We start from the raw sequence: 23,828 nt of genomic DNA on the forward strand, positions 1-23,828 counted from the left end.
TATGCCATATCAGTGAATTCTTGCAGGAACCTTTTCAAAACTGTGAGTACCTAATTGTTTTGCCATGAGAATATTTTCCGTTGTCTCAGCCTAACATTAGTGTAATTGCATTTGAGTAACAGTTTGAACTGTTCCTACTAAAACAAGATTTCAAAAAGCTTTTTGCAACCAGAAAAATAAATTAGCTAAAAATCCCGACGCCATAATTGCTTTCTGAATCGTTATGTTTTGTGATTTTTAACCCTGTAAACAAAATAAAGATGTGGCAGTTTATATATATATATATATATATATATATATATATATATATATATATATATATATATATATGACTAAGCTGAGCTAAATGCAAGATGAATTTTACACTGAAAGCAGCGTTGTCCTCTTGGGACTTAGGCAAGGCAACTTGCAAAACATTGCATCATCAGCTTTAAACCCAGGTATTTGGGTGTTTGTTTTTTGTGTTTTTTTTTTCCTTTTTGTTAGTTCGCTGGAGTGAAATGTGATTTACAGCTATAAAACGAATTGCTGTGTTTGTGTGGGACAAAGTGGTCTCAGTGCCTGCCTGCCGCTGTCAGCTGCACCAAACCAGCCTGTCCTGGTCCCCAGAGGAAGGATCAGCTCTGGTTTGAAGCCAGCCTTGTTCAGCCCAGGTTACATGGGATGCTGTGTGTCCTACAGCTGCTTGGAGCTGCCCACTCTGGGAGGAATCTCTGTGCACTCTGCAGAGCGGGTGTCTCCTGATCACCTGTCTGCCTGCCCGTGGAGATTTAGTCAAGAGGTGGAGATGCCTGGAAGAGGGGGTTGTGGAGTCATTGCCAACTTCCTAGCCTGCCATAAATGTGTCACCAACCCAGTGCAGATGTGGAGGGCGGAATTTTACTGCCCTGAAATTTCAGTGAGCCTCATGAGTGGGATTCAGGTGTTTACATGACAGCTGGTAGGTCAGTAAGAACCCGAGGGCAAACTTTGCCTAGCTATTTTAATATAACTCTATTTTAATATAGCTATGTTTTGGCCTGTTTAATGAGCTAAAGAGGTTTTGCAGATGAGTCTGAAGTGCCCCAGAATGTAAACAAGGTACGCAAGAGGAATGTACAATGGAGAGCAGGTAGATGGGAGAAGGGAGTGGGAGCACACTTGGGTCATCTTGAGGCACAGAAATGGTAATTTAAATTCTAATCTGGACTTAAAGTGTGGTGTGAATGCACCTGAGCTGCGTGAGTGATGCACCTGTGTCTTTCTGATAATTTAGGCTGTTAGTCTGTGTTGTCTCCAGGATCATTTGATGAAGTGTGACCACAAAATATTATAAAGCTGGGGAAAGTAATTTCAAGAAACAGAGCTGGAAATAGTAATTCTGTCTACTTTGTTATTCAATTAATAACCTTAATAATCTTCACAGTAAAGAAATTGATTGAAATGCCCTTTTTCCCCAGATCATAATCTATGCTCTGAGGGAAGATATGGATAATTAAGGGCAAACAAGGCTGTTTTGTCTCCTGTAACTGCATGAGGAGCAGTGTGATGGGTCTGATTCTCCAGGTCAAATGGTAACAATTTGCTGTCAGGAATCTTGTAGCACCAGAAGAGAAAACCTGCAATTAGGCAGGTGATGTTCCCTGGGTGTGACAGTGAAATGCAATAAGGGAGAGAATCCCTTTGCCAGCTCCTAAAAGAGGACAGATAAAGGCCACTGCTGTTATATTTTGGGATTATTGGTGGGCTTCAGAGAAAAGCAGTATTAAGATAAGGCATAAACGATTCCCTGGGATATAAATTTTATTTCAAATTAAAAATAAATTTTAAAAAAAGAAAAGCTTTATGAGCAGAGTTTAGTCCTGTGGTTGGACACAGTTTGTGGAAGTATCTGTGAGCAAAGCAGAAATAAAAACTCTCTATCTATCATAGCTGATTGTCTGAGTGCTGACCACCCACAGTTAATTGTAAAGTATTTCCAGGAATGCTGTAATAATGCGTTCTGCTTTTAAAAACTGGGAGTGAGAAGGAGTTCATGCCTGTGAATTTGCTAGGAATCAAGTTAGTTAGGAAACACATTTGAGAGGATTAACATTGCTGTAGAAATTAATGTTTGAAGAGATTGACCAGGAGGGCGCTGAGGTGAAGGATTTGAAATTCAATTGAGTCCCATTGGTGGGCTGGTCAAGTTTGCCCCCCAGCCTGGATCCATGAAGTGGAAAACACAGGGCAGAGCAGGTGCTGCAGGAAAGGGTATCCAAGACAACAAAAAGAGGAAATTAACCTGTATCCATCCTGCCTATCAGGTAGGGCTCTTACTCACCCTGGTTTTCTTCAGCTCCCTCCATCAGGCCACAGGGAGCTCTATTGCATAACCTTATTTAATGGAGTTTTTGTAGGAGTCCTTAGAATGAGACCTGTTTAATTCATTGTGCAAACCCTCAGATGCGTTGGGGATTTACAGGTAAGTACATCCAAGACCCTGGAATGTTCTGCTCCTTCTTTGAACACACTTTTTTGGAATGGGTGTAAAATGGTAAGAAAGCAGGCAGCTTAGCACTGCACCGAGACACTCTAATCATCAAGCTGAGATGGAGATGAGTAAAAGTAGGCAGATGAATAAAGGGGAATACTTTTGAAAATCTCGGGAGGGGAATTGTGTCCATTTAGAACTTGAGTTGGTCTGGTGGTTTTGGTTTGGTTTTGTTTTCCTCTGATTTTAATGCCAAGAGATTATTGTCTCTATTCTAATCAAGTTACTTCATTTAGAATAAAATGCATCTGCTTGTAGGCTTGTTTGCAATCCAGTTTGCAATTATTTAAGGAAAATGCTAAAATATCAAAACTCTCGGAGGGAGTATAATATTTTTGCAAACATGGGACAAAAACTTCTGTTCTTTTCTCTCATCTTTTTCAACACTGTAATGGGATGGATGACAGACTCAGAGAGAGACATCAGTATCAATGAAAAAAGGCAACATGAAGGAGCCTGAGAAGCCACGTGCAGAGGACAAATTCTGCTGCATTTCCAAGCTGAAGGTACAGCAATATTTTAGTGATTTTGTAGGAACACATGACTGTAATTACTTGCATTTACAATATTTTCATAGAAGTTACAGCCTGGACTAAATGAATGCCTAAGCTGTTCTTTTTTAACCTTAATGCCCTAACCAGGGTCAAAAAAGTTTGCAAACAACAAACTGTTTTGACAGAAATTTACACTCTGTTGCGTGTTGGGGGTACTGATTGATTGCTGCTTTGAAGCTGCACACTGATTTTGTGTAATCCCCCAGTCTACCATATTTACCTGTCCTTCTTAAGCTCTGAAAGGAGCCTTACTGACTGAGATGTGGCAGTAAAAACTTGCTGTTGAAAAAAATCTAGAATAGTAGTTCAAATTGTCAAGAAATTCTAGAAAATCTTATAAAATAACATTTTTTTTAGAATAGCAATTAAAAACCCAAATATATTTCTTTTGCCTTTTAGCTTTTGCAAGAGATGTATTTAAAAATAAAATTGATTTCATTTCAAAAGTGCTGTCTATAAAGAAGACTGAAGTTAAAAGGATTTGAACACTACTTCACTCATTGATTTTAACTTTTTAAATGTCAGTTGCTACTAATTGTCTTGTAAAAAGGACAAGTTATTTACTCCTGTCGGTTGAAATGCCTTGTTCTGGCCTCATGACCTCTGCTGGGATGGGAGAGCAGATCCTGGATGGAGTAATTTAGCCAAAGGAAATGATCTTAGCTCTGCAAGCAATTTGTCATTCAGATGCACAGGGGGTGGGAAGGTCCTGCAGATGGCAACCTTGCAGCAGGCACACGGCTGCCTTGGCTGGGTAAATGGGACTTGGTGTTTCTGAAGACAGTCTTGGTCAGTTAGAGAAGATGAAAAACAAAATTAGTGGGGTTTTTTTTGTTTGCTCTTTTTTTTTTTCCTTTTTTTTTTTTTCTTTTTGTTGTTGTTGTGGTGGCAGTGGTGGTGCTTTTTTTTTGTGTTTTTTTTTTTTTTTTTTTTTTTTTTTTAGGTTGTTTTGATTTTGTTTGTTTGTTTGATTGTTTGCTTAGTGCAGCCATAACTCTGGAAAAGAACAGATGAAGAGATTCACACACATCAGTGGAACAGAACTCCCCACTTTTTTAATGGGAAGCACACCTTCACTGGGGGAAATAACCACAGAATATTCATAAATATGTAATTTTGAGTTGTTTATGCATACTTCTCTTCCCTTCCTAGGTATTTCTGCTGGCACTGTCGCTTGCATTCCTCGGGAAAACGATGTCTGGTGCTTACATGAACAGCATGTACACACAGATAGAGAAACAATTTAATATCCCAGCTTCCTTAGTGGGCATCATTAATGGGAGCTTTGAAATTGGTAATCTCTCATTTTAATATTTCTGAATCTATGGAAATGCAATATGTGATCTGAGAATGTATTAGTGACTCTCACCTGCTCTCAGTTACTGCATGTGACAGTAGTGGGCAGCTCTGTCATTTTTTTGAGCTGAAATGTAACCATTTCATGTCTTGGAAAGGAATGGGACCACTTGAATGGGCAAATTCCAGTTTAAAAACTGGTTCAGCTGATTTCTGCACTATCATAAGATATGACAGAGCAGCTAACACAATAGAACTAGTTTAAGAGATGTGTATTGAATCTTTCTGAACAAAACAAAGAATTAAACTATGTAAACTTTGAATTTAAGGTCATATTTAACATTTTGGAGTTTCTTTAATTAAACTTGGTTGGACTGTGAATCCTTACCTAAACTCAATAATATTTTAAGGTTTCGTACCTGTACAACATTGCCTGCAAAGAAAGTTTCCAGTTCTACTTTTAGTGCCCCTTACCTTCCCTGTCAGTAAGTTTTACTGTCCAGTGATACATTTAAATGTACATCTTTAAGTGTCATTCAAGCCACTGGTTCAATACAGCCTGTTTAGAAATGATACAGAAAAAAGGCATTATTTTCCTTCAGAGCGTGACGCTCGTCACTCAGACACTTGATTTTGTTCTTCTGACAAAAAGATCATAAAATTAGTAGGTGTGCAATTACCAAATTGCTATTTTTATAGGCTCTGATTCATAACATGAAGCTTGAGTCTTTTCTTAGTTGCATAGCAATAAATGGAGAAAATCAACTGATTCTAAGTGAAAGTGAAGGAGAGCAAAATGAAGACTTTAGTACATTTTTGTTTTTAAATGGTACTAGGTATAAAAACCTGTATTTTTTTTTCTTAAACAGTTACTGAAATGAATATTAAATTATTATTCCTTTTTTTTTTTTAAATGATTGTCCTCTTGTGTTTATTATTTTCACTACAAAACCACTACAATATACACTTCTGTCTTTCCCTGTGCACTACAAAATAAAGTATCCTAGGGTAATAACTTCCTAAAACACCTATTATTCTGCAGTTCCTGATCTCTATGCAAAGTAGCGGGAAATTTCTTCTCTATAAAGGTGCACTCAAAAATTTCTCACTCTGATCTCTTTCCATTCTGCCTTTTATTCTCATGTTCTTTTTATGCGATGTAACTCTTCCCAAAAAATTTCATCCATAGCAGGGAATTACTGCACCATGTAGGCAGTTCCCTGTCTAGTGACACTTTTTACAAGACCAGAAGAGAAACAGAAGTTGAGCTTACAAGATACACTCAAACTTGTGTTGCACTTTCAAAGATCTTGGGATGCCTTGGTTTGTGAGTTGTGAACCAGGTTCTCTTTGCAGGTAACTTGCTGCTGATAGCATTTGTGAGTTACTTCGGAGCAAAACTTCACAGACCCAGAATAATTGCTTTGGGCTGCACAATTCTGTCACTTGGATGTCTTTTGATATCACTTCCTCATTTTCTGTTTGGAAGGTGAGTGTTTTGCTTAACTCACAGCAGATTCTGTGACCCTTACTTGCTTTAATCCATACATCCTTCCGCTGAGCATGTTGCTTATGAGGAGAGACACTTCTGGGCATGGATTCAACATGATCATTGCAGAGCAGTTTCTTTGGTTTCGCTCCTGAGACGGCTTCAAAAGTGCCTCATCACCTCCTGAGAGAGTCACCCCTCTGCTGGGCACCTTCCCTTGCCTCTGCCTTCATCCTTTTACTGCCCCTAAAGTGACAGTGGGCTGTGATACTGTCACTTTACACTACTAGTTCCTATCTGCTTGGATGGGCAATAGAAGGTGATTTCCAAAGATCTCTTGGTCTAGAAACTGGATGAGAGGTCATACCTGGTCACTGTGTAGGCAAGGCCTGCACTGACCATAATGATTCTTCAATTACTTTTAAATGATCTTTTGCTTGGCTTAAAAAATCAATAATATAGGCTTTTGTAGCTTTTTTTTTTTTTTTAATCAGCAAGGTATTTTTTGATCCTTCAATCTTCTTGTGTCTGGTGTGGAATGGCTTTGATCAGCCTTGGCAGCACCCTCTGTTCGGTTAAATTTTGACATGGATTCCCTTCTTCCTACAGCTACACACTCCTCTGATGGATAGCTCCATTACTCCAGTACAGACAAATGAGATGGTTCTCATGAATATCTTCTTGACCTGTACTGCTTTCCTTTGATTCCAACAGGTATCGGATTGAAAGCAGCATTTCACAACGGGAGAATATTTCAGTGATGCCTCTTTGCCTCGTTAATCAAAACTTGTCCTCTTTGCCTGCAGAGGAACCATCAACAGGTATGACTTTTCCTGTGCCTGTGAATATTTTTTTTTCCGTGCCTGTAGTGTCTGAGTAAATAGGTTTTTGTTTCTAGTAGCAATCGCTTCAGGGTTCTGCTTTTGATAAGTACTTTTTCAAAGAAAAGTACTTCTGGAAACTACAGCTCAGGAAATTTCCTGGCCTTTGTGTTGCTTTGGCCTGTGACTCCAGAGATAAAACATTTCTTTCATGCAGTTTTCACATCATCTAGGCAGTTCAATTAACATCCCTGGCAGTCCACTTTGGAATAACATGACACCAGGTTGTTCTCACAAATATTCCTCTTTTTAACTTGAAATCCTATGATACCAGGAGGAGGTGGGAATCATATTTCAACACTTGGTGAGAGGCACAAGGATCTTTTTTTATTGCACCGTATAGGAAATAAAAAGAGAAAGGAGCGGAAATAAAAAGAATGAGAAATAGAGCTAGAACAAAAATATAGATCTCACTTCCCTTTATATAAAATAGTTTAAACTAGGCTAAAACTTACCTGTGAGACTGGAACATGCACGTGCACGAGCAATGTGGGAAGTCAAAGGGCTCAGAGGAAACTATTTAACGATCCCACACAAAATTCTCATGCTGAGGGTGGGATTAATCTGCTGGGTTTTTAGCTACCTCAAAGGGAAGCATTCAGTCTGAACCACCCCTTTAGGTTCCCTTGATAGCTGGGCAGAGGAGACCACAGAGCTCTTGCAGAGCCTGTCCCTTGCTGTAAGGGGCAAGAAAACAGACGATGGGGATAGCAGCATCACAAAGTGACCCCAGGACAGACATTCATGCTCTGTACTGCAGGGGGGATCAGATTTCCTTGTGGCTGTGCCTTCTGACTGCTGGAAATTCAGGTGGTTGGTGGATGGTAAAAGTTAGGCGAGCTGAGCCCCGCAGTTTATTGTTAAGCTTCGTGGTGGAGTTCCTTCAGTGAATCACACTGCTGTAACAATGCCTGGATGCAGTGGCATCAAACCACAGCGTTGTGCTGTAGTTTTCTGTGTCTCCATTTAGTGATGGATGCGGCTTCCAAGCTTTCCAAGGCTGAATGTCAGTTTAGATATTCATTTTTGCATCTTCACAAGAAGAAGTTGTGAAATGCGCACACCTAACAGTGCTTGGAACTAACCTTTCACTTGAAGAGCTCAGATACTGTATTTTCCCATCTTATAAATGCAAAAATAAAGGCACAGAAAGGTAAGCAATTTTCATTGAAATCATGTACAGCCTCTCAATATGCACATTAGAACCAACAGATCTTCAATCCCATGAATATGGTTGGGTAAGGTGATTATTTCCCTAATTAGTCTATGGACAAGCAAGACTCTGATATTCATATATATGAGTCCATTTCCTGTGTGAAGCAAAAACTGGACTGAATCTGACCACATCTGCATGTGGATTGCTTCACCTGTGCTGGCTGCCAGCAATCTGACATTGAAGCAGGAGATCCGGGTTTCATCTGTGGTCAGTAACGCTTTCACTCACAAAGGCAGCAGTTGTTGCTAACAAAGCTGGGTTTTATTTGTTAATGAATTCACACTGAGAAATCTCAGCATGACAAAGCGGGAGAGAGCAGTGGAATCTGAAGCAGGCTATGGGATGAAGAAACCCCAGTTCAAGGAGAGAAAAGAAGTAAAAGAATATTATTACCAGTCATTTATAATTTTTTTTTTTTTTTTCCCAGTTGGACAGGCTTACCCACCAAAGCTTCATCTGCTGGTCGATTCTTTGTCTCGTTGAGACTAAAACATTAATTCTGACTTTTTGGTTTGTTTTTTTTTTTTTCCACAGAATGTGAAAAAGAGCCTGGCTCCTTGCTGTGGATATTTGTGATGGTTGGAAACATCGTGCGAGGAATGGGTGAAACTCCAATCATGCCTTTAGGCATTTCCTATTTGGAGGATTTTGCCAAAGCGGAAAATTCACCTTTCTACCTGGGTAACTCTACCCTGCTCTGATAACTCCCCTCTTCCAAACACACACACATAAACAAAAACAAAAGAAAGGATCATTATGGTGCCCTTCAGTCCAATCAAGGAAGACAGGAAACAGTAATTATTCCCTTATCAAAATAATAATATTGACTTCTTGGAACGAGGCCATTTTTAGGTGCAAACGCTTTTCCAGTAGAGATCTCCTAACCATATGTAGAAATTCTGAGAAGATAATAATGTCTGGGTTCTAATTTGTAACGTTTTCTCTTTTTCCTACGCTAGCATGTCTACACACAGCAACTGTAATTGGCCCCTTCCTTGGTTTGTTGTTGGCTTCATTCTGTGCAGAGCTGTTTGTTGACATTGGATCAGTAGGTGCAGGTAATGGGTGAACATAGAAAACCTTATTTTTAAGTCTATAGTTGGTGTATTTTTCAGAACTAAAAGGTGTTTCCTTGCTAATATGTGTTAATCCTACCTGAGTTTGTTGGTGTTTTTTTTTTTTTAATGGAAGATCTGTGTATAATATTCAATTCATATATACAAAAATCAACCTGCTTATAAATTATTTGATGAAAAAATTGTGTCATCTGGCTTAACAGAGGAAAGGACTAGAATTAATTTAACACAAGCCACTGAAATTTCCCATAAAATTAGCAACATTACAAAAGAAGACTGGAGAATATCATCTTTTATGAGCCTCATTTTAAGAATCATTAAAATGCTTTCATGTCAGAGATGACTAGGAAAACACAAAATGACAGCAAAGAATGTTTCTGAAGTGATCCAAGATGGGTTTTTTTGTGTTTTATTGTAGATGAGGTAACTATAACAGCTACTGATGCCCGCTGGGTTGGAGCATGGTGGCTGGGCATTTTGATTTGTGCACTGCTGAATCTTCTCGTGGGAATACCATTTTGGTTTTTGCCCAAGTGTCTTGTGAAGGAAGGTGAAACCAATGAACCTGAGGCGGCAAGTGAAAAAAGTGTAGCACCATTGCAAGAAAGTGATAAAAATGAAACCAAACAGACCATGTATGAAATTGCTAAAGGCAAGTTATATTTTTTTTTCCTTCTTACTTTAGTCCTAAGGTGTGAACTTAGTGTGTTTCTGTGATTAAAGATGGGTCCAAGATATGCAATGTCTACTTGGTTTTGATGTGTCTATAGATCAAAGGATTTGTGCAGGAATTTAGAATGGCTGCTTGCAGAGGAAGAAAGCTGATTTCATAGATCTAGGATCTGGACTCCTTCCTTTTCCCTTCCTGCATTTCAGGTGTATGTAGATATTTTCTTCCCATGAGAGGGTTAAAGCACTGAAATCTGCTTAGGAATATTACAACTCAGTGCGCTGTGGATGAGTTGCAGATATTGGTTGCTTGCACCCCACGTTCACTGTGCAGAAAAGCAGAAACCCAACATAAATCTTGTGCATTTCTTGAGTCCAACTGAAAGCCCTAAAAGGGAATTGACAGGTGCTTAAGTGTCTCATAAACATTTAATACTGTTGAACAAAGATGTAGTCGAATCACATTTATTCAAGTTACCCTTGGCAGGTTTGACATCCGTGGTCTTTCAAATCTATGTATCTATAGGAGGTGTTTTTTTTCCTTCCTTACTTGAAGGAAATTTCCTTCCTACATTTCCTGGTTGGAAATGTGAGTGAGTAAACTATGTCAAAGGCTATGATCTTCAGAGTAGTCTCCTGATCCTGTCCTGCTCAGGACCCTCTGACAGGACCTTCTTTTTCAGAGTGCCATGTGGCAGCTCCCTCTCTGTGCTGCTTCCATCTGGGTCCTGCAAATTCCCCATACCCAGAGTCAGTACTCAGGTCTTGGCTGACATTGCAAGTTCATTTTGATAAAGAGAGCATCTCTTTCAGCTGTCATGTGGCCTTCAATGAATCCATGAATAAAACACTGTTCTAGTGAGGAAAGGTTCCCAGCTCAGATGTCCTTAGTGCTCCAGGGTCCCTTCATGTTCATTTTCTTGTTCATTTTCATGTTCGTTCCCTCCCTGTGCTGATGTGAGTGTTCACTGTCCCTGAATATCCTGAATGTAGAGCCTTTTCATTTCAAAGGATAGTTGCGGTTGCAAGGGACTTCTGGAGGTCCCCTGGTCCAACCCCTGTTCAACCACGTGCAGCCCATTGACCAGGACATATTCAGACAGCCTGTTAACCACCAGGGATTTCAAGTCAAAACTTGATGGCTTTTATAGTTAAAAATAACCCAAAATAAAATTAATTTAATAACAATAAAATTTCCTTAAGAACCTCTGACTAAAAATGTCATTGCATCTGTAAATAATGCAGCCCATTTATAGCGTTTTTAATATTTGACTAATTTTTGAAAGGCTTGCATACAGATCCTCTAATAAGGTACTTGCTTGCCTCTGAGATATGCACCCATCCTAAGCGGTGCCCACTTTCAGTGAGGCCCAGTCATTGTTTTGTAGATGCCTGTATTTATCTGCAGAGTTTCTTGACAATAGCTCAGCACGTTGATTAACAGAGAACATTGGACAAAGGGGAATTGTGGGGCTTTTTCTATGGTTCAAATCCTGACTTAATGGGCATTACACAGAGAAAAACACCTGTGTAAATTAGTTTCTCAGATGCTTACTTGGCTGAAAGCTTGGCTGATACAGTTTTTGAGAGGATGGTGGGAATAACTATGGTCACAGGTCTCTTAAGGCCTCCTCTGCCCCAGCAGCAAAACCCAAAATCAGCGTTCAGGTCTCTGAGGGTAGCTTGCCACAGCTCTAAAGTGCCTTTGTATGCCAGGTGCAAGTCAGGGGTCTTGGTGAATGTTCTGGGGGCATGAGGTGAGAGAAGAGGGAGGGAAGATGCAGCAGGAGCTGCTGCTGCTGTGATTTATTAATTTTTTTTGTAAGCAGCAGCTGGACTGGTGTGTGTGTGTGTGTGAAGGTATCTTTGGGTAGAGGAGAAATGTTAGAGTACCCTGGGCTAAGCAAAGCACAGGATTTAGCCTGATCCAGTTCAGGACCATTTCTGTTCCCCTCTCTTCCCCACAGCCACGCTGTTTTCATAAAGCATCCCACTAACTCATGGCATTATTCCATTCCAGATTTCATCCCCTTTCTCAAGGCTCTGTTTCACAACCCTGTGTACATGTTATTTATATGCATAACCGTGCTACAGTTCAGTGCCTTTGATGGCATGATATCCTTCATGCCCAAATATCTGGAACAACAGTTTGGAAAATCTGCATCAGATGCCATCTTTTTAATTGGTATGTTTGCATTTTGCTTTGCTCTGTTCATCAATTAGCAATGTTGCTATTCAAATTATCTCTATTTTTTATATATATATACATATGTTCATGTGTATTTACATATACATAGCAAGGTTAAATGATTCTACAGGTGAGGGATATCACATTACAAATATTTTCTAGATGTCAATGCATTTTCTGCTAAACATCTAATTTTTTTTTGTGCAGAATTTTAAGATCTAATTCCCATCTTTTGAATCGGCTCAGAAAATTCAGATGACATGAAACTAAGCCATGTGATGTTTGTGTAAAACCACTTCCAACATGTCTTTCAGTCAGAATTCGCCTCTTTTAAGTATCAATCAGCAAAGAAATGTGAGAGCACATTCAGCAATCTCATATCAAAACTGAAAGTCTGTTCCTGCTTTCTGTCATCTCAGAGTGCATTAAGATGTGTCATAATTAAGATGTGCACTAGCTTATCTTTCTGTTGAGTTTCTCAGTCAGCTGGAGAGGCTGGATTGAAACCATATTTTTTTCTTTTTTTCTTTTTTTTTCTTTTTTTTTTTTTTGGACCTGAGTTGGACCCAGACTGCAACTCTAGATAGAGATTTTCCAATTAACAATTTTAGTCCTACCCTGTAGCTCACTCCCCAGGCAGTTCTCACCTGCTGTTGACTTTGGCAGAGGTTTTGGGTGTGAAAGGAAATTAGCAGAGACGCATTTCTGATTGCAGTTAAATTATTCAGTCACAGGCACTCTTTGAGTCTTTGCCAAACACAACCTTCCCTTACAGCAGCTGTAGTAGCTACTTCTCTAGCTGCCTTGTAGTAGAGTAGCGTTGATGGTCTCCTTTGTTTTAACATGGAAGTTTCACTTGTTTAAATAGGTGTTTACAACTTACCAGTTCTATGCGTTGGGTATTTTTCTGGCGGCTTATTCATGAAGAAATTCAAGATAAATGTCTATCAGGCTGCGAACATAGCATTTTGGGTATCTTTACTGGAGTACCTTCTCTACTTTGCTGCCTTTTGGACTGTCTGTGATACCTCACCAGTTGCTGGTCTAACAGTTTCCTATCAAGGGTACGTTCTTTGGGACTCAAGAGGACTTCAGTCTTAAGACACCAGGATGATTTTTCTTGTCAAGAATCAGCCAGGAGCTCCATTTCAGTTCCCTGTTCTAAGTTCTCAAGTCTTTTTCTTGCATTAGACAGTAGAGTAGGTCTGTTACCCCTGTTTCAAACAACAAAAGTGTATTAAAAAATATATCCATGTCAAGACTCATGTAATTGCATGTCTGTATTAATTCTTTTACTAGTACAATTAGTAAAGTCATGTAACTGCTGGTGAAAATAAAAATCGTTGGTCAAATCAGGCATACATGAGTGCAATTTCCGAATATGAGAGGAAAAATCCCCTTCTTGATCTTACACTCGTTTACTTGAATTTGACTACTACCAAGTTATCAGAGGATATTTTATCTGTGGTTTCTTGATTTGGAATCATAGAGTGGTTTGGATTGGAAGGGATCTCAAAGATCCTCTATTTCCAACCTCCCTGCCATGGGCAGGGACACCTTCCATTAGACCAGGTTGTGCTGTGTGTCTGTGGAATGGACACGGAGGTGTAGATGCAACACTTAGGGACAATCAAGAGCATACATGCCACAGATGAGAAAAATGCTGTAGGCTATGCATACTCAATTTATAATATTAATGAAATATAATACAATTTATTGTCCTATAGGAAGATAGAAGGGCATGACTTCAGGCTAGGAGAATGTAGGACTGGCTCCTGATTCAACACTTGAGCTAGAATAGAATCTTAAGCATTGCAAAGGCTTACTGTGGGTATCTCACTATTGAAATATTTATTCATCTCCTAAATGTGTTTCAGAATCGAGCAAGTTTCATATGCAGAAAATACTCTGCTGGCTGGCTGCAACTTGGACTGTGATTGCCCGCTTAAAACGTGGGACCCTGTTTGTGGGAACAATGGGATCACTTACGTGTCACCTTGCCTTGCTGGGTGTAAATCCTCAAGAGGAACTGGAAGAAGTGTGGTAAAGCATACATTTTATTGTACTGTAACTACAAAATATAGTAGGTGACAAATACAGCAGTACAGGGAGGGGAATATCCATGCATGTACATTTAGTTGAATATATAAGGTGAAAGATTTGAACAAATTCATTGAGTAGCACCAGAAATTTTGAACTGCATGTGAAAATCAGTTTAAATTAAAAAAAAAAAAAAAAAAAATTAAATGAAGAAGAATCCTTCTCTCCTAAGAACTAAAGGAGTCTTAAATGCTTAACATGGAGTGAGAAATTATCCTGAATGTGTTGCCAATTGGAAACCTGAGTGCCCAATAACATTTCAGCCAAAATTTCAGTGGCAAGCTCAGGTTCAGGAGACAGTGAGATGGGTGCCAACAGTGTGGGTTTGCAACTCAGCGTGTGAGTTTGTACAATCTGCGTGATTAAAACACTCTTTTGACAGGTATTTGAAAACTGCACCTGTGTTGCAGCCTCAGGGTTTTCATCTCAAAACATCTCTGCAACTCTGGGCCAATGTGATGGACATGAAAACTGCAACAAGATGCTCCATTATTTTTTAATATTGTCATTAGTCTGCAGCTTCATTTTTTCCTTAGCAGCCATGCCTGGATACATGGTCTTAATAAGGTACAGTAAAATTCCCTTGTCTTAAGAAGTCTTAACAAATCTTACAATCTGGACTTTTCATTCTGAGGTTTTAATTCTCCAGGGAATTAAAAGTTGTTTAGTTTGCATATGGAAGGAGGAAGAGCAGAAAAATCTTATTTTTATGCTGTTAAGCTTTAGTGTCTTGTCACCTTTGTAATCTAATGTTGTTTCTGGCTATCAGCTTTATCCAGAAGGAAGGCAGGGCCACTGTGTCAGGGCACTGGGATATTGAGTGGTGTGGGATACCTGTGAGATTATCACAGGAACATGATGTTAATTAAGGCACCACTACCCTGCACTTTGTGTTGGCCTCGGTATGAGCAGATGATACCTTGCCAGCAGCTTTTCCTTTTGTGATTTGGCAGTCCCAGATAAGGAACTTTTCAGCAAACATCACTTAATGAGCATAATGAACTCTTTCAACCAATGCTCTTATTAGATTGGTTTGGGCCTAATGTGATGAGGAATTTGATTTAAAAAAAAGTGTTAAACATCTCTTGATAATGTCACCTCTACGAATAAGTGTACTCTGCAATTATCATACAGGTCTCTAAAGCCTGAGGAGAAGTCATTTGGAGTGGGTATCCATGGGCTGGCTTCAAGAGTATTTGGTAAGAAAATATTGAATACACTTCAAAAGAACAGTTGGGGCTGACCTAGAGTTAGAGAAGGATCACATCAGAGCTATGGGCATGGCACAGGACTCATTGCTTCTATAGACTGCCTTTGAACAGGAAGCACTTAGGATTTTTTTTTTTTTTTTACAGCTCTCAGCAGCATGGCAAAGTAGAAATGCTTGCAGTTTGCATTTTTTTTTTTTACTGGGTAATAGGCTGGTATCTTGGTTTAACCCCAGCCAGCATCTAACTACTGTGCATCCACTTATTCTCCTCCCACACGGAAGGAGAGTTGGTAAAAAGGTAGAACATGCAGGTTAACAATAGTTTAGTAATAAAAAGAAAGTGATAATATAATAATAGTAGTAGTAATAATGATAGTACCAATAGTAATAATGATAGTAATAATAGTAATAATGATAGTAATAATAGTAATAGTATAATAATATAGAGAGAGGAATAAAACAAAAGAAAGAAAAGTGATGCAGAATAAAATTGTTTGTGATCTGTTGACCTATACCCATTTCCAAGCAGCAGTCCATCCCTCCCTGCCTCTTCACTCTGTGTACCTAGCATGACATTCCAGGTTGTGGGATTTCCCTTTGGCCAGTTTGGGTCAGCTGTCCTGGCCATGCTCCTCCCTGGTTTCCTGTGCAGCTCCTCACTAACAGAGCATCAGACACAGAAAACTCCTTGATGTCAGCACTCCTTAGCAGCAACTGAAACGTGGGTGTGTTATCATCATTATTCTCAAATTAAATCCAAAACACAGCACTGTACCAGCTGCTCAGAAGGAAATTAACTGTATTCCAGCAGAAACCAGGACATGGGACTACAACAGCTGCTCATTGGGAAGCCATTTGGCATTCCTTCACTCTTGCTTATTGTTTGTGTTTATTGAAGGCAGCATTGCCTCTCATTGATGAGAGAAAATGTTGAGCTCTGAAGAGGAAACAGAGTCCTTACTGTAGTGTGTGGATATTGTTTAACAGGCAGCAGGGAATGAAATCTTTGGTTGAGGGTAGGTGGATAAGGAAGAAGAGGGAGCACAGGATACACAGAGAAGGAGGCTCATGCTGCAAGAGGATAGTACAGACGGAGCAGGTGACAAACAGCATGGGCTCTGAGGTGTGTCTGATAACCAGAGGGAAATTCCTATTCACAAAAATGTTGCTAATGTTCTTTCTAGCTGGAATTCCATCTCCCATTTATTTTGGAGCTTTGATAGATACCACTTGCTTGAAGTGGGGTACTATGACCTGTGGTGGAGAAGGAGCATGTAGGATGTATGATATTGTCACATACAGGTATATTTTCTACTTTATTTTAATTTCTCCTTCTTACTCTATTACTGCATCCATAGAGATGTAATTTTATCCACTTCATGTCTTTCTGGTAGACAAATTGCTCCAGTGTTAGTGGCACAATTTTCTTTGGCATTGGATTTATTTATCAAATGCAACCTTTGATGCAGACACTGGAAAAACCTTTGAACAGAAATGTTCTTGTGCCATAATATTAATTTAATATGTTCTTACTTCCATGAGAACAAGCCTTAAAAATGCTGAATTATGATAAAAATACTGAAAAGCTGTTCGCTCACATGGGAAAAATGTTTAATGGGTGGACTGCAGTATCTTTGAAGAAAAAATTGTTGAAACAGCAATTGAATTTAAAAAGAAGATTTTTATAGAGAAGATACAGTTTCTCAAGTTGGAAATTGGCCCAGAATACTGCATGTCATGTTTTTGTAGTCCTTCAAGGATCACTGTGGGAATTTCAAAGAAAAATCTTGTAGAACTTGTGGCCTCACACTAATTCCTTGTAATACTGTGTTGAGGTTGATTTGGAAGAATATTCTTATGAGTACTTAGAAATTGTAACTAGGTAGTCTGAGCCCTTTCAGGACTCTTTCTTTTCCCTATGGATAAAGCCATAAGAGTACCAGGTGCCTGACTTCACTGGCTAAATCATTTGCCTGAAACTGGGAGATGTAAAAGGCCATTTTGCTGACTGACATATTCTCTGTTCTCACATTCTCATCTTCTGTGAGATCCAAAAGCATCAGGGCACAAGTTCTAGAGTGGCTGTCTAATCTTCATACAACAGTGTTTGCTGAACAGTTTTGCCCTTTTTTTACAAAAGCATCTATTTAATGGAACTCATTGTTTATTTCAGGTGGCTCTATCTTGGCCTGCCAGCAGTGTTACGTGGAGTGTCCTATATCCCAAGCACACTAGTTCTCCTCATTTTAAAGAAGAAAGTGAAATCTGAAAAGGAAACCTTAAATGCCCCCATAGAAATGCAGGATAAAGAACAAGAAGCGATGAAATAGCATTTCATTTCACAGAAGGACATGTTGGGAAAAAACATTGCAGTGTAAATATTGGATATATCCTTGTGAAATAATTTTGTACTTTAACTAATGAACACTTGGACAGAGATGAATAGAATTACACATAGTTGTACCCTACTTACATTATAAAAGTATCAGTTTGTAAACACAAGGCATGGGAAAAAAATATGTTTGGTGCAAAAGAATAAGAAAACTTGTGGATTGACAGGTTTGAGTTGTCAGAGTAAAGGGCTATGAAGCAGAAACAAATGTGTTCAGTCCTGTTTCACTGAAAATAGAGAGAATTTTGCATTTGACTCCAAGTGATGCCAGATTTCTTGGAATTCTCACACAATTTCTGTCTCTCTCTCTTTGACTGTAGACAGCATTTGTGGCTTCTTTGGGCCCCAGTTTTTAATAAATTTATTTAAAGATATTATTAGTCCTTTCAGGCAGGGATTGTTTGTTATTCTGCATAGCATAGGTGGTCAATACATTGGAAACCCGGTTTATGACATGGTCTGGGTGTTGTGGTAATAATAAATTTAAAAACGACATTTTTAAAAAATGCTGTGTTGTGGTGATGTTTTAAGGTTTGCATAGAGCATAGACAAGGAAAGGTCGCCAGGATTCATTACTTCAATTACCTGCTGCCCTGGGCTGTCTTAAATATGTAAGGAAAAAAAACCCAAAGCCCCTAATATCTCAGGTGAAAAATAAAGAAAAAGGAAAAGAAAACCCTGTTAATATAAGTCATATTAGGTATCTCTGTGATTTAATGCATCCATGCTTAGCATATAATTTGGCAGTGCCTCATGTTTGGCCCCAGTGCAGAGGATCCTTAGGTTTGTCTGCCAGTGTCCATGCAATACCTTCTTAAGGTTTTGTTATTACAGGTCTTGGTTATTATTCCCTATTGTATAAGGCATGGAGTTTGTGGAACTACCACAAAAAATATTTCCCACTTATTTATTCTATATGGCACAGACAAGCTCCCATTCCACCTGGGACCTTCTGCAGCCACCGAAAAGTGGGAAGAGTAATTTTCCACAGTAGCTCTTTAGCTCAGTTACAATCTGATAACTTCAAGGTGTCTCGTTGACATCACATGTGTGTGTGCTTGGAATTGTTTCCTCTCCTTGTGGAATCAGTGAGAAAAGATCCATTTCCTCCCACAGAGCAGGAAATCAGCTCCGGAATTTAAAGCTTCTTCGAACACAAGTGATCCTTAAACCCAATTATTTTGAAAAGACCTGTCATTGCCCCTGTCTCCCCTTGTATTGGATGACAAAGCTGAAGAGGTGTGACGTGAGGGAGGGGAATGGAAGAAAGACAAACTTGATGCACCAAGGAACAGAGCAGAACAGAGAATGCAGCTCCCTATAAAACCACAGATACCCCAGAAGCTCTGTGGACATTTGAAGCTGATTTTGAGCATTGTCCTTGCCATCGTGGGGCACTCACTGAAAACCATCGCTTTTTTCCTTGTGGTTATATTCCTCCAAAGCTGGAGTTAAAAATCCCTTGCAGACCTTTAGTCACAGCTTGGTGCCAAGGTAACCTGGGAAACATGAAGTTACAGAGCTCCAGAATCTCACAGCTGTAGGAAACAAAAGGGCTTTGTTAAGTAGGCAAATCTGTGCCACTTCAATGGAGCACTGCCAAGGGGTCAGACCTAGTTAACTCACTGTGTTTTGAGGTGGAAGGAAGCAGATAGGAACGTTTCCAAGTTTTAAAATTAGCAGTTCAGCAGGAATGTTTCCAAGTCTTAAATTTAGCATTCCAGTAGATGCATTAACGTTGTGTTTAATTGTTCCAGTTCATCTACCTGAGAATGTCACAGTTCCCCAGGGGCTCTGCTGCCCAGATTGTGCATCCAGGCAGGCAGTGCTGGAGGGGTGATGCCTCCTTAGAGAAGCTTCTGGGCATAAACCTGTGGTGGGAACCTTGCTTCTCCAGAACAAAACCAGGAAACAGAGCGTGTGGGTCGTGCCAAGGTGGTCCTCATAAATCCTGTGTGATGTGCCATGCCTGGTACCACAGACATTCCTAGAATCAGGTTGGGAGGTTAGAAACTTGCTCTTGGAGCTAGTTCTTCAAATGTAAAGCCAAGCTTTGGACTGGATTCCTTCAAGTTTTAACACTCTGAGCTCGATTCAGCAAAGCCATTTAAACACGTGCTTAAAAATGAGTGGCCGTATTGATGTTTTTTGCTTAAATAGGTGACGCTGGTCATTTCAAGAGTGAACCCCAAACTGACACTGTTGTGAGCCCCATTTGAGCAGAGGTGGGGTACAGAAAGTACTCAGAGGACATTCATTGTGCTTGAACGTTTGGTCTGGTCCTGGTCTGATGTTTCAAGCACCAAGACCTGTGCCACCACAAGCCACAAATGGGAATCAGGGAAGTAGAATTAACAGTGGTAATTTTATTAATATATATTAAATATAGTAATAAATATTTTTATATAGGTAAATATACCTATATGTAAATATATATGTGTAAATATATATATAAAAAAATAAAAAAATATAATAACAGTGGTTAAGTTCATAAAGCAATGGCATGTGAATATCTGATCTGATAAGGCCCAATATTAAATTATAGAAATGGGTGATAGGTTTGTTTTCTGAGTGCCTGGGAGCCCTGCAGATGGCTTTCACAGCACAACCAACCAGCGTCTCTGTCACTGAAGTTTCAGCCCAGTGAAGAGTGCCCAAGAGCTGAATTTTGATCCTTAAGCCTGCCAAGAGGAAGGCTGAGTGTTGGTGCTTGGATGTGGATGCTATCAAACACCAAGAAACAAACACTTGAAGTTTTTCAGGCAATGTAATTACCTTGGAAATATTTTAAAGGTAATGATACGCAAACTGTGAACATAAGTGTTTACCTGGCATTTTTGACATTTATTTATCTAGCATTTTATAGTCAAGGTCCTTTGTAATGATCCTTGATGTTCCATTGGGGTTTTTTTGACTGTGATCAGCAGCTGAGCCATCATTTTCAAAGAAATAACAAGTCTTCAGTCTCAATGAAAAACGTCAATGCTTTGTAAAATGCACATCTCTGTGCATGAGCAGGCTGTGTGGGTTTTTTGTTTGTTTTCACTATTTTCTCTGTATTTTAATTTCATCAGCTACTTAATTGCCAAGTCTCTATTATTTTACAGTCGTAGTTGTATCCTAAAAAACCCCTGTGTCTGGTATATAAACTTAATTGTTCTCCTGCTGCTTCCAACTTTTAAGAATTGAAACCTATTCTTGATGCACAGGATAAACATTTCTGATTATGCTCATTGCCCAAGCTATGATCATGTTTTTAGTTTTATTTTTTTTCTTGAGAGGAGATTACTCATTTGGGAGGAAAATATGTTACCTGACAAGCTGATTTTAATTAGTGGACAGAAGGGAGGTGTGATGACCAAAGCTGCACCCTTACACTATAATTTGGTTGAGGTCATGTCTGATTGTGATATGATGCTGTGATACAAACATATTATAGTAACGTGTAGCCTCTGAACACATGAGCACCACAAATTTGGGTGAGTATTGCTGGGAGTTTAAGTTTACTTTCTTTTTCTGTAGTTTCATCTGTGGTGAACAGTGGGCTGGTGTTGCAATCTTTCTGTCTCAAGTGGGGTTTTAGCAGCAAACTCTTCCCTGCAGACTTTTCTCATCCAAGCAAACTGTGGTACCAGAAGCTAATTCAACCTGTGGCTGTGGAGAGGAACACCCTGAGAATCCCTGGGATGGGATTTGGCATGCAAAGAAGCCAAATCACTTTTTAGTTTATGTAAGTCTGGTCATGTGACACAAACTGGATATATCCAGCAACAACTTCTTGGCTACTGCTGCTTTTTTTATTTTATTTTTTTTTTTCCCACACAGAATTGTTGTTAGTCTTTTCCTTTCTTAACAAGGCATGAAGTGTTCCAGTTATGATGTTTGGGATTTTGAACTTTCTTTGTTTAGGACTTTCTATGAGAACGCAGAAAATTACTTGGTAATTGCTCCTCTCTCACTTTGTCCAGGGAATCAAGGGTGTGCATTTCTTAAATCACAGCAGACTGAAAATCACAGGATAAAACACAGAGGATCCCTTTGGAAGGTGGAATCTTAGGTATTGCAATGCCTGACTTCCCTGCTAGAAGAGACCATTCTGTAGCTCCCGGCCAGAAGTGTGACACGTTCCTATTAATTCCCAGGAGAGATGCTCGGGGATTTTGCTTATGGGTGTTACAATGGGTGGCAAATTCTAGATCTTACAGCCTGAGAAGAGCAAGAGGAAAGCCCTTACCTGGAGGGCAGAAAGCCCCATTACAGGTGGGAAATGGTGGTTTAAAATAAGTAGTTCCAAACAGAGGTTTTGCTTTTTAAAAGGCCTTGACCCCCCGTGTTGGTGGAAAGGCTGCCTGGCTTTGTGAGGTTATCACTTAAATGGTTCCAAAACCAGCTTTGAAAAAAAAAACCTTCTCATTTGAGGTTAATGAGACACAGAGTGGGCCAGTTCATGCTGTACCTTTGTGTTACTATTGTTTCAATGCAGCTGCATGCTGGCTGGTGTACACCACGGTTTTTCCTTCTTCTCAAGAAAACATTCTGATGAAGAGATATAATCAAATGTAAAACAAGCTCAAGTTTCTGCAGAAATGTTCAGAATTTAAAAAAAAATCCCCAAGAGGGCACAAGACTTGTAGGGTTTTTTTATTATTATTCTTTTTGTTTTGTTTGATTTTTGTTTTGTTTTGTTTTGTTTTGCTTTTAGTGGTAGTGGCGGTGATGTAGTTTTTACCTCCCATTGTAACTCTGAATGTTCTTCCTGGTGAGTCTGTATAACAGGATTGTAGCATTTGCAATGTTGCTGCTGCTGCTACATTGTGAGTTCTACTTCCATGACCAACACCTTGCAGGAAAATTCCTTTCAAATATGCATATGCATATATATATATATATGTATGTATGTGTATGTATATACACTTATTTCAGACACAGACAACCATTTTATGCTCTCCATCAATTTTCCAGCATTTCAATTTAACAGATGGAGTCTACTAAAGAACTTCCCTTTTCATTTGGAGTCCTTTTCTGTAGAAGCCTGGCATCTGAAATCCCCCCCTGGGTGCTAGAGAAGTTATTTCTAAGTTCAAATATAGGAAAGAAAAAGCTATTCATTGTTTTCAAGTTCCTCTGTTAATTTATCTTGTTATGTTTTCAGGCCACAAAGGCCTGAGCAGCAGAGGCTGGATTCAGCTGTATGCTGTCCTCACAGAGATGTTGGGATCCAGTATAAGATTTTCCTGTGTTAATTAGACAAGTCTGTGTAGAGAAAAGAGCTGGTATTTCTGCAAATCTTATTTCTGTATGAACATCATGAGCGTGGTACTATACACACACAGAGTCAGACAGCGGTATTGTTAAAAAAAAGATTTACGACTTCAGTAAACACCTGGAGACATGAAGAGTGGTAGGCGTGGGAGAGCTGTTCTCCTTCAGTGCTGCAGGCTGATAAATCCCAAAGAAATCCACAGCACACAGAAACCCCTCTGGTTCTGAGGGTGAGCCATGGCAATCATTCAGTGTAGGTGGTGCAATTGGTACCTTCCCCCCTCGCTTTTCTGAAGTGTGAATTTTTCACAGTGTGTGTAATACCAAGTGGAGAGCAGCCAATGCAGGGCTGACGTTCAGTCTTTTTGTCACAAGCTTACAATAAAAGTTTTAAATAAAGAGACAGGGAGAGAGAGTACCAAGACTGAGGTTAGTCTGAATATGCCTTTAGTGCAAAAAAAAAAAAAAAAAAAAAAAGCAAACAAGTAGGAGAAGCGGTAACAAGAGGATCCATTAACTTGTGTTTGCATGGAAAGGGCTCCAGATAACTCTCTGATGCACAGTGAAGAAAACCTGCTCCCCCAGAGTTTTGGGCTGGCAGGAAATTCCCTGGAATAAAAGATGTTGCCTGTGGTCACTGGGAAGGGAGGACAATAAGGAGAGGGTGCTGTGGCTGACATCCCTGGCATTGACACTTCAGCAGGGGAAAAAACATCTGGTGCATCTGCCTTGGGTACAACAATTGCACTGCAAGCTGAAAATGGGAGCTCCAGGGCTGTCAAAGGGCATTTAAACTCCTGTCCCTTTATTGAGTGCTCGTGCTGGAGAATGCAGGCAGGGATGGTAATGAGCAGATGGGAACAATTCAGTGTCACAGGCCTCTAATTCTAGTCCTGTTGGTTTAACACTTTTGACTTCATAAATTTAGTACAGTAAATAAATTACAGTCCTTACCATCAGTTAAAGATTATTTCTTGGCACAT

At 39.5% G+C, this 23,828-nt stretch overlaps 1 protein-coding gene across 8 annotated transcripts in view; it reads left to right on the forward strand.

Annotated features, from left to right (window-relative positions):
• LOC120752212 (solute carrier organic anion transporter family member 1A2-like) overlaps window positions 1-18,083 on the forward strand; it is a 51,366-nt gene extending 33,283 nt beyond the window's left edge. For 4 of the 8 annotated variants that reach the window (XM_040062969.2, XM_040062968.2, XM_040062967.2 and 1 more), the window contains 14 exons: window positions 2,920-3,018; window positions 4,219-4,360; window positions 5,719-5,851; window positions 6,566-6,672; window positions 8,483-8,629; window positions 8,908-9,006; window positions 9,443-9,676; window positions 11,714-11,878; window positions 12,750-12,945; window positions 13,759-13,924; window positions 14,364-14,548; window positions 15,116-15,180; window positions 16,376-16,493; window positions 17,365-18,071. In XM_040062969.2, the coding sequence (XP_039918903.1) occupies window positions 2,920-3,018; window positions 4,219-4,360; window positions 5,719-5,851; window positions 6,566-6,672; window positions 8,483-8,629; window positions 8,908-9,006; window positions 9,443-9,676; window positions 11,714-11,878; window positions 12,750-12,945; window positions 13,759-13,924; window positions 14,364-14,548; window positions 15,116-15,180; window positions 16,376-16,493; window positions 17,365-17,521 (2,013 nt within the window). In that variant the 3' untranslated portion in view covers window positions 17,522-18,071. The other 4 variants (XM_040062970.2, XM_058420376.1, XM_040062966.2 and 1 more) reach the window with 3 other exon arrangements.
• The last annotated feature ends 5,745 nt before the right edge of the window (window positions 18,084-23,828 follow it).

This window comes from Hirundo rustica, chromosome 4 (assembly GCF_015227805.2).
Source record: "Hirundo rustica isolate bHirRus1 chromosome 4, bHirRus1.pri.v3, whole genome shotgun sequence".
NCBI classification, from domain to species: domain Eukaryota; kingdom Metazoa; phylum Chordata; class Aves; order Passeriformes; family Hirundinidae; genus Hirundo; species Hirundo rustica.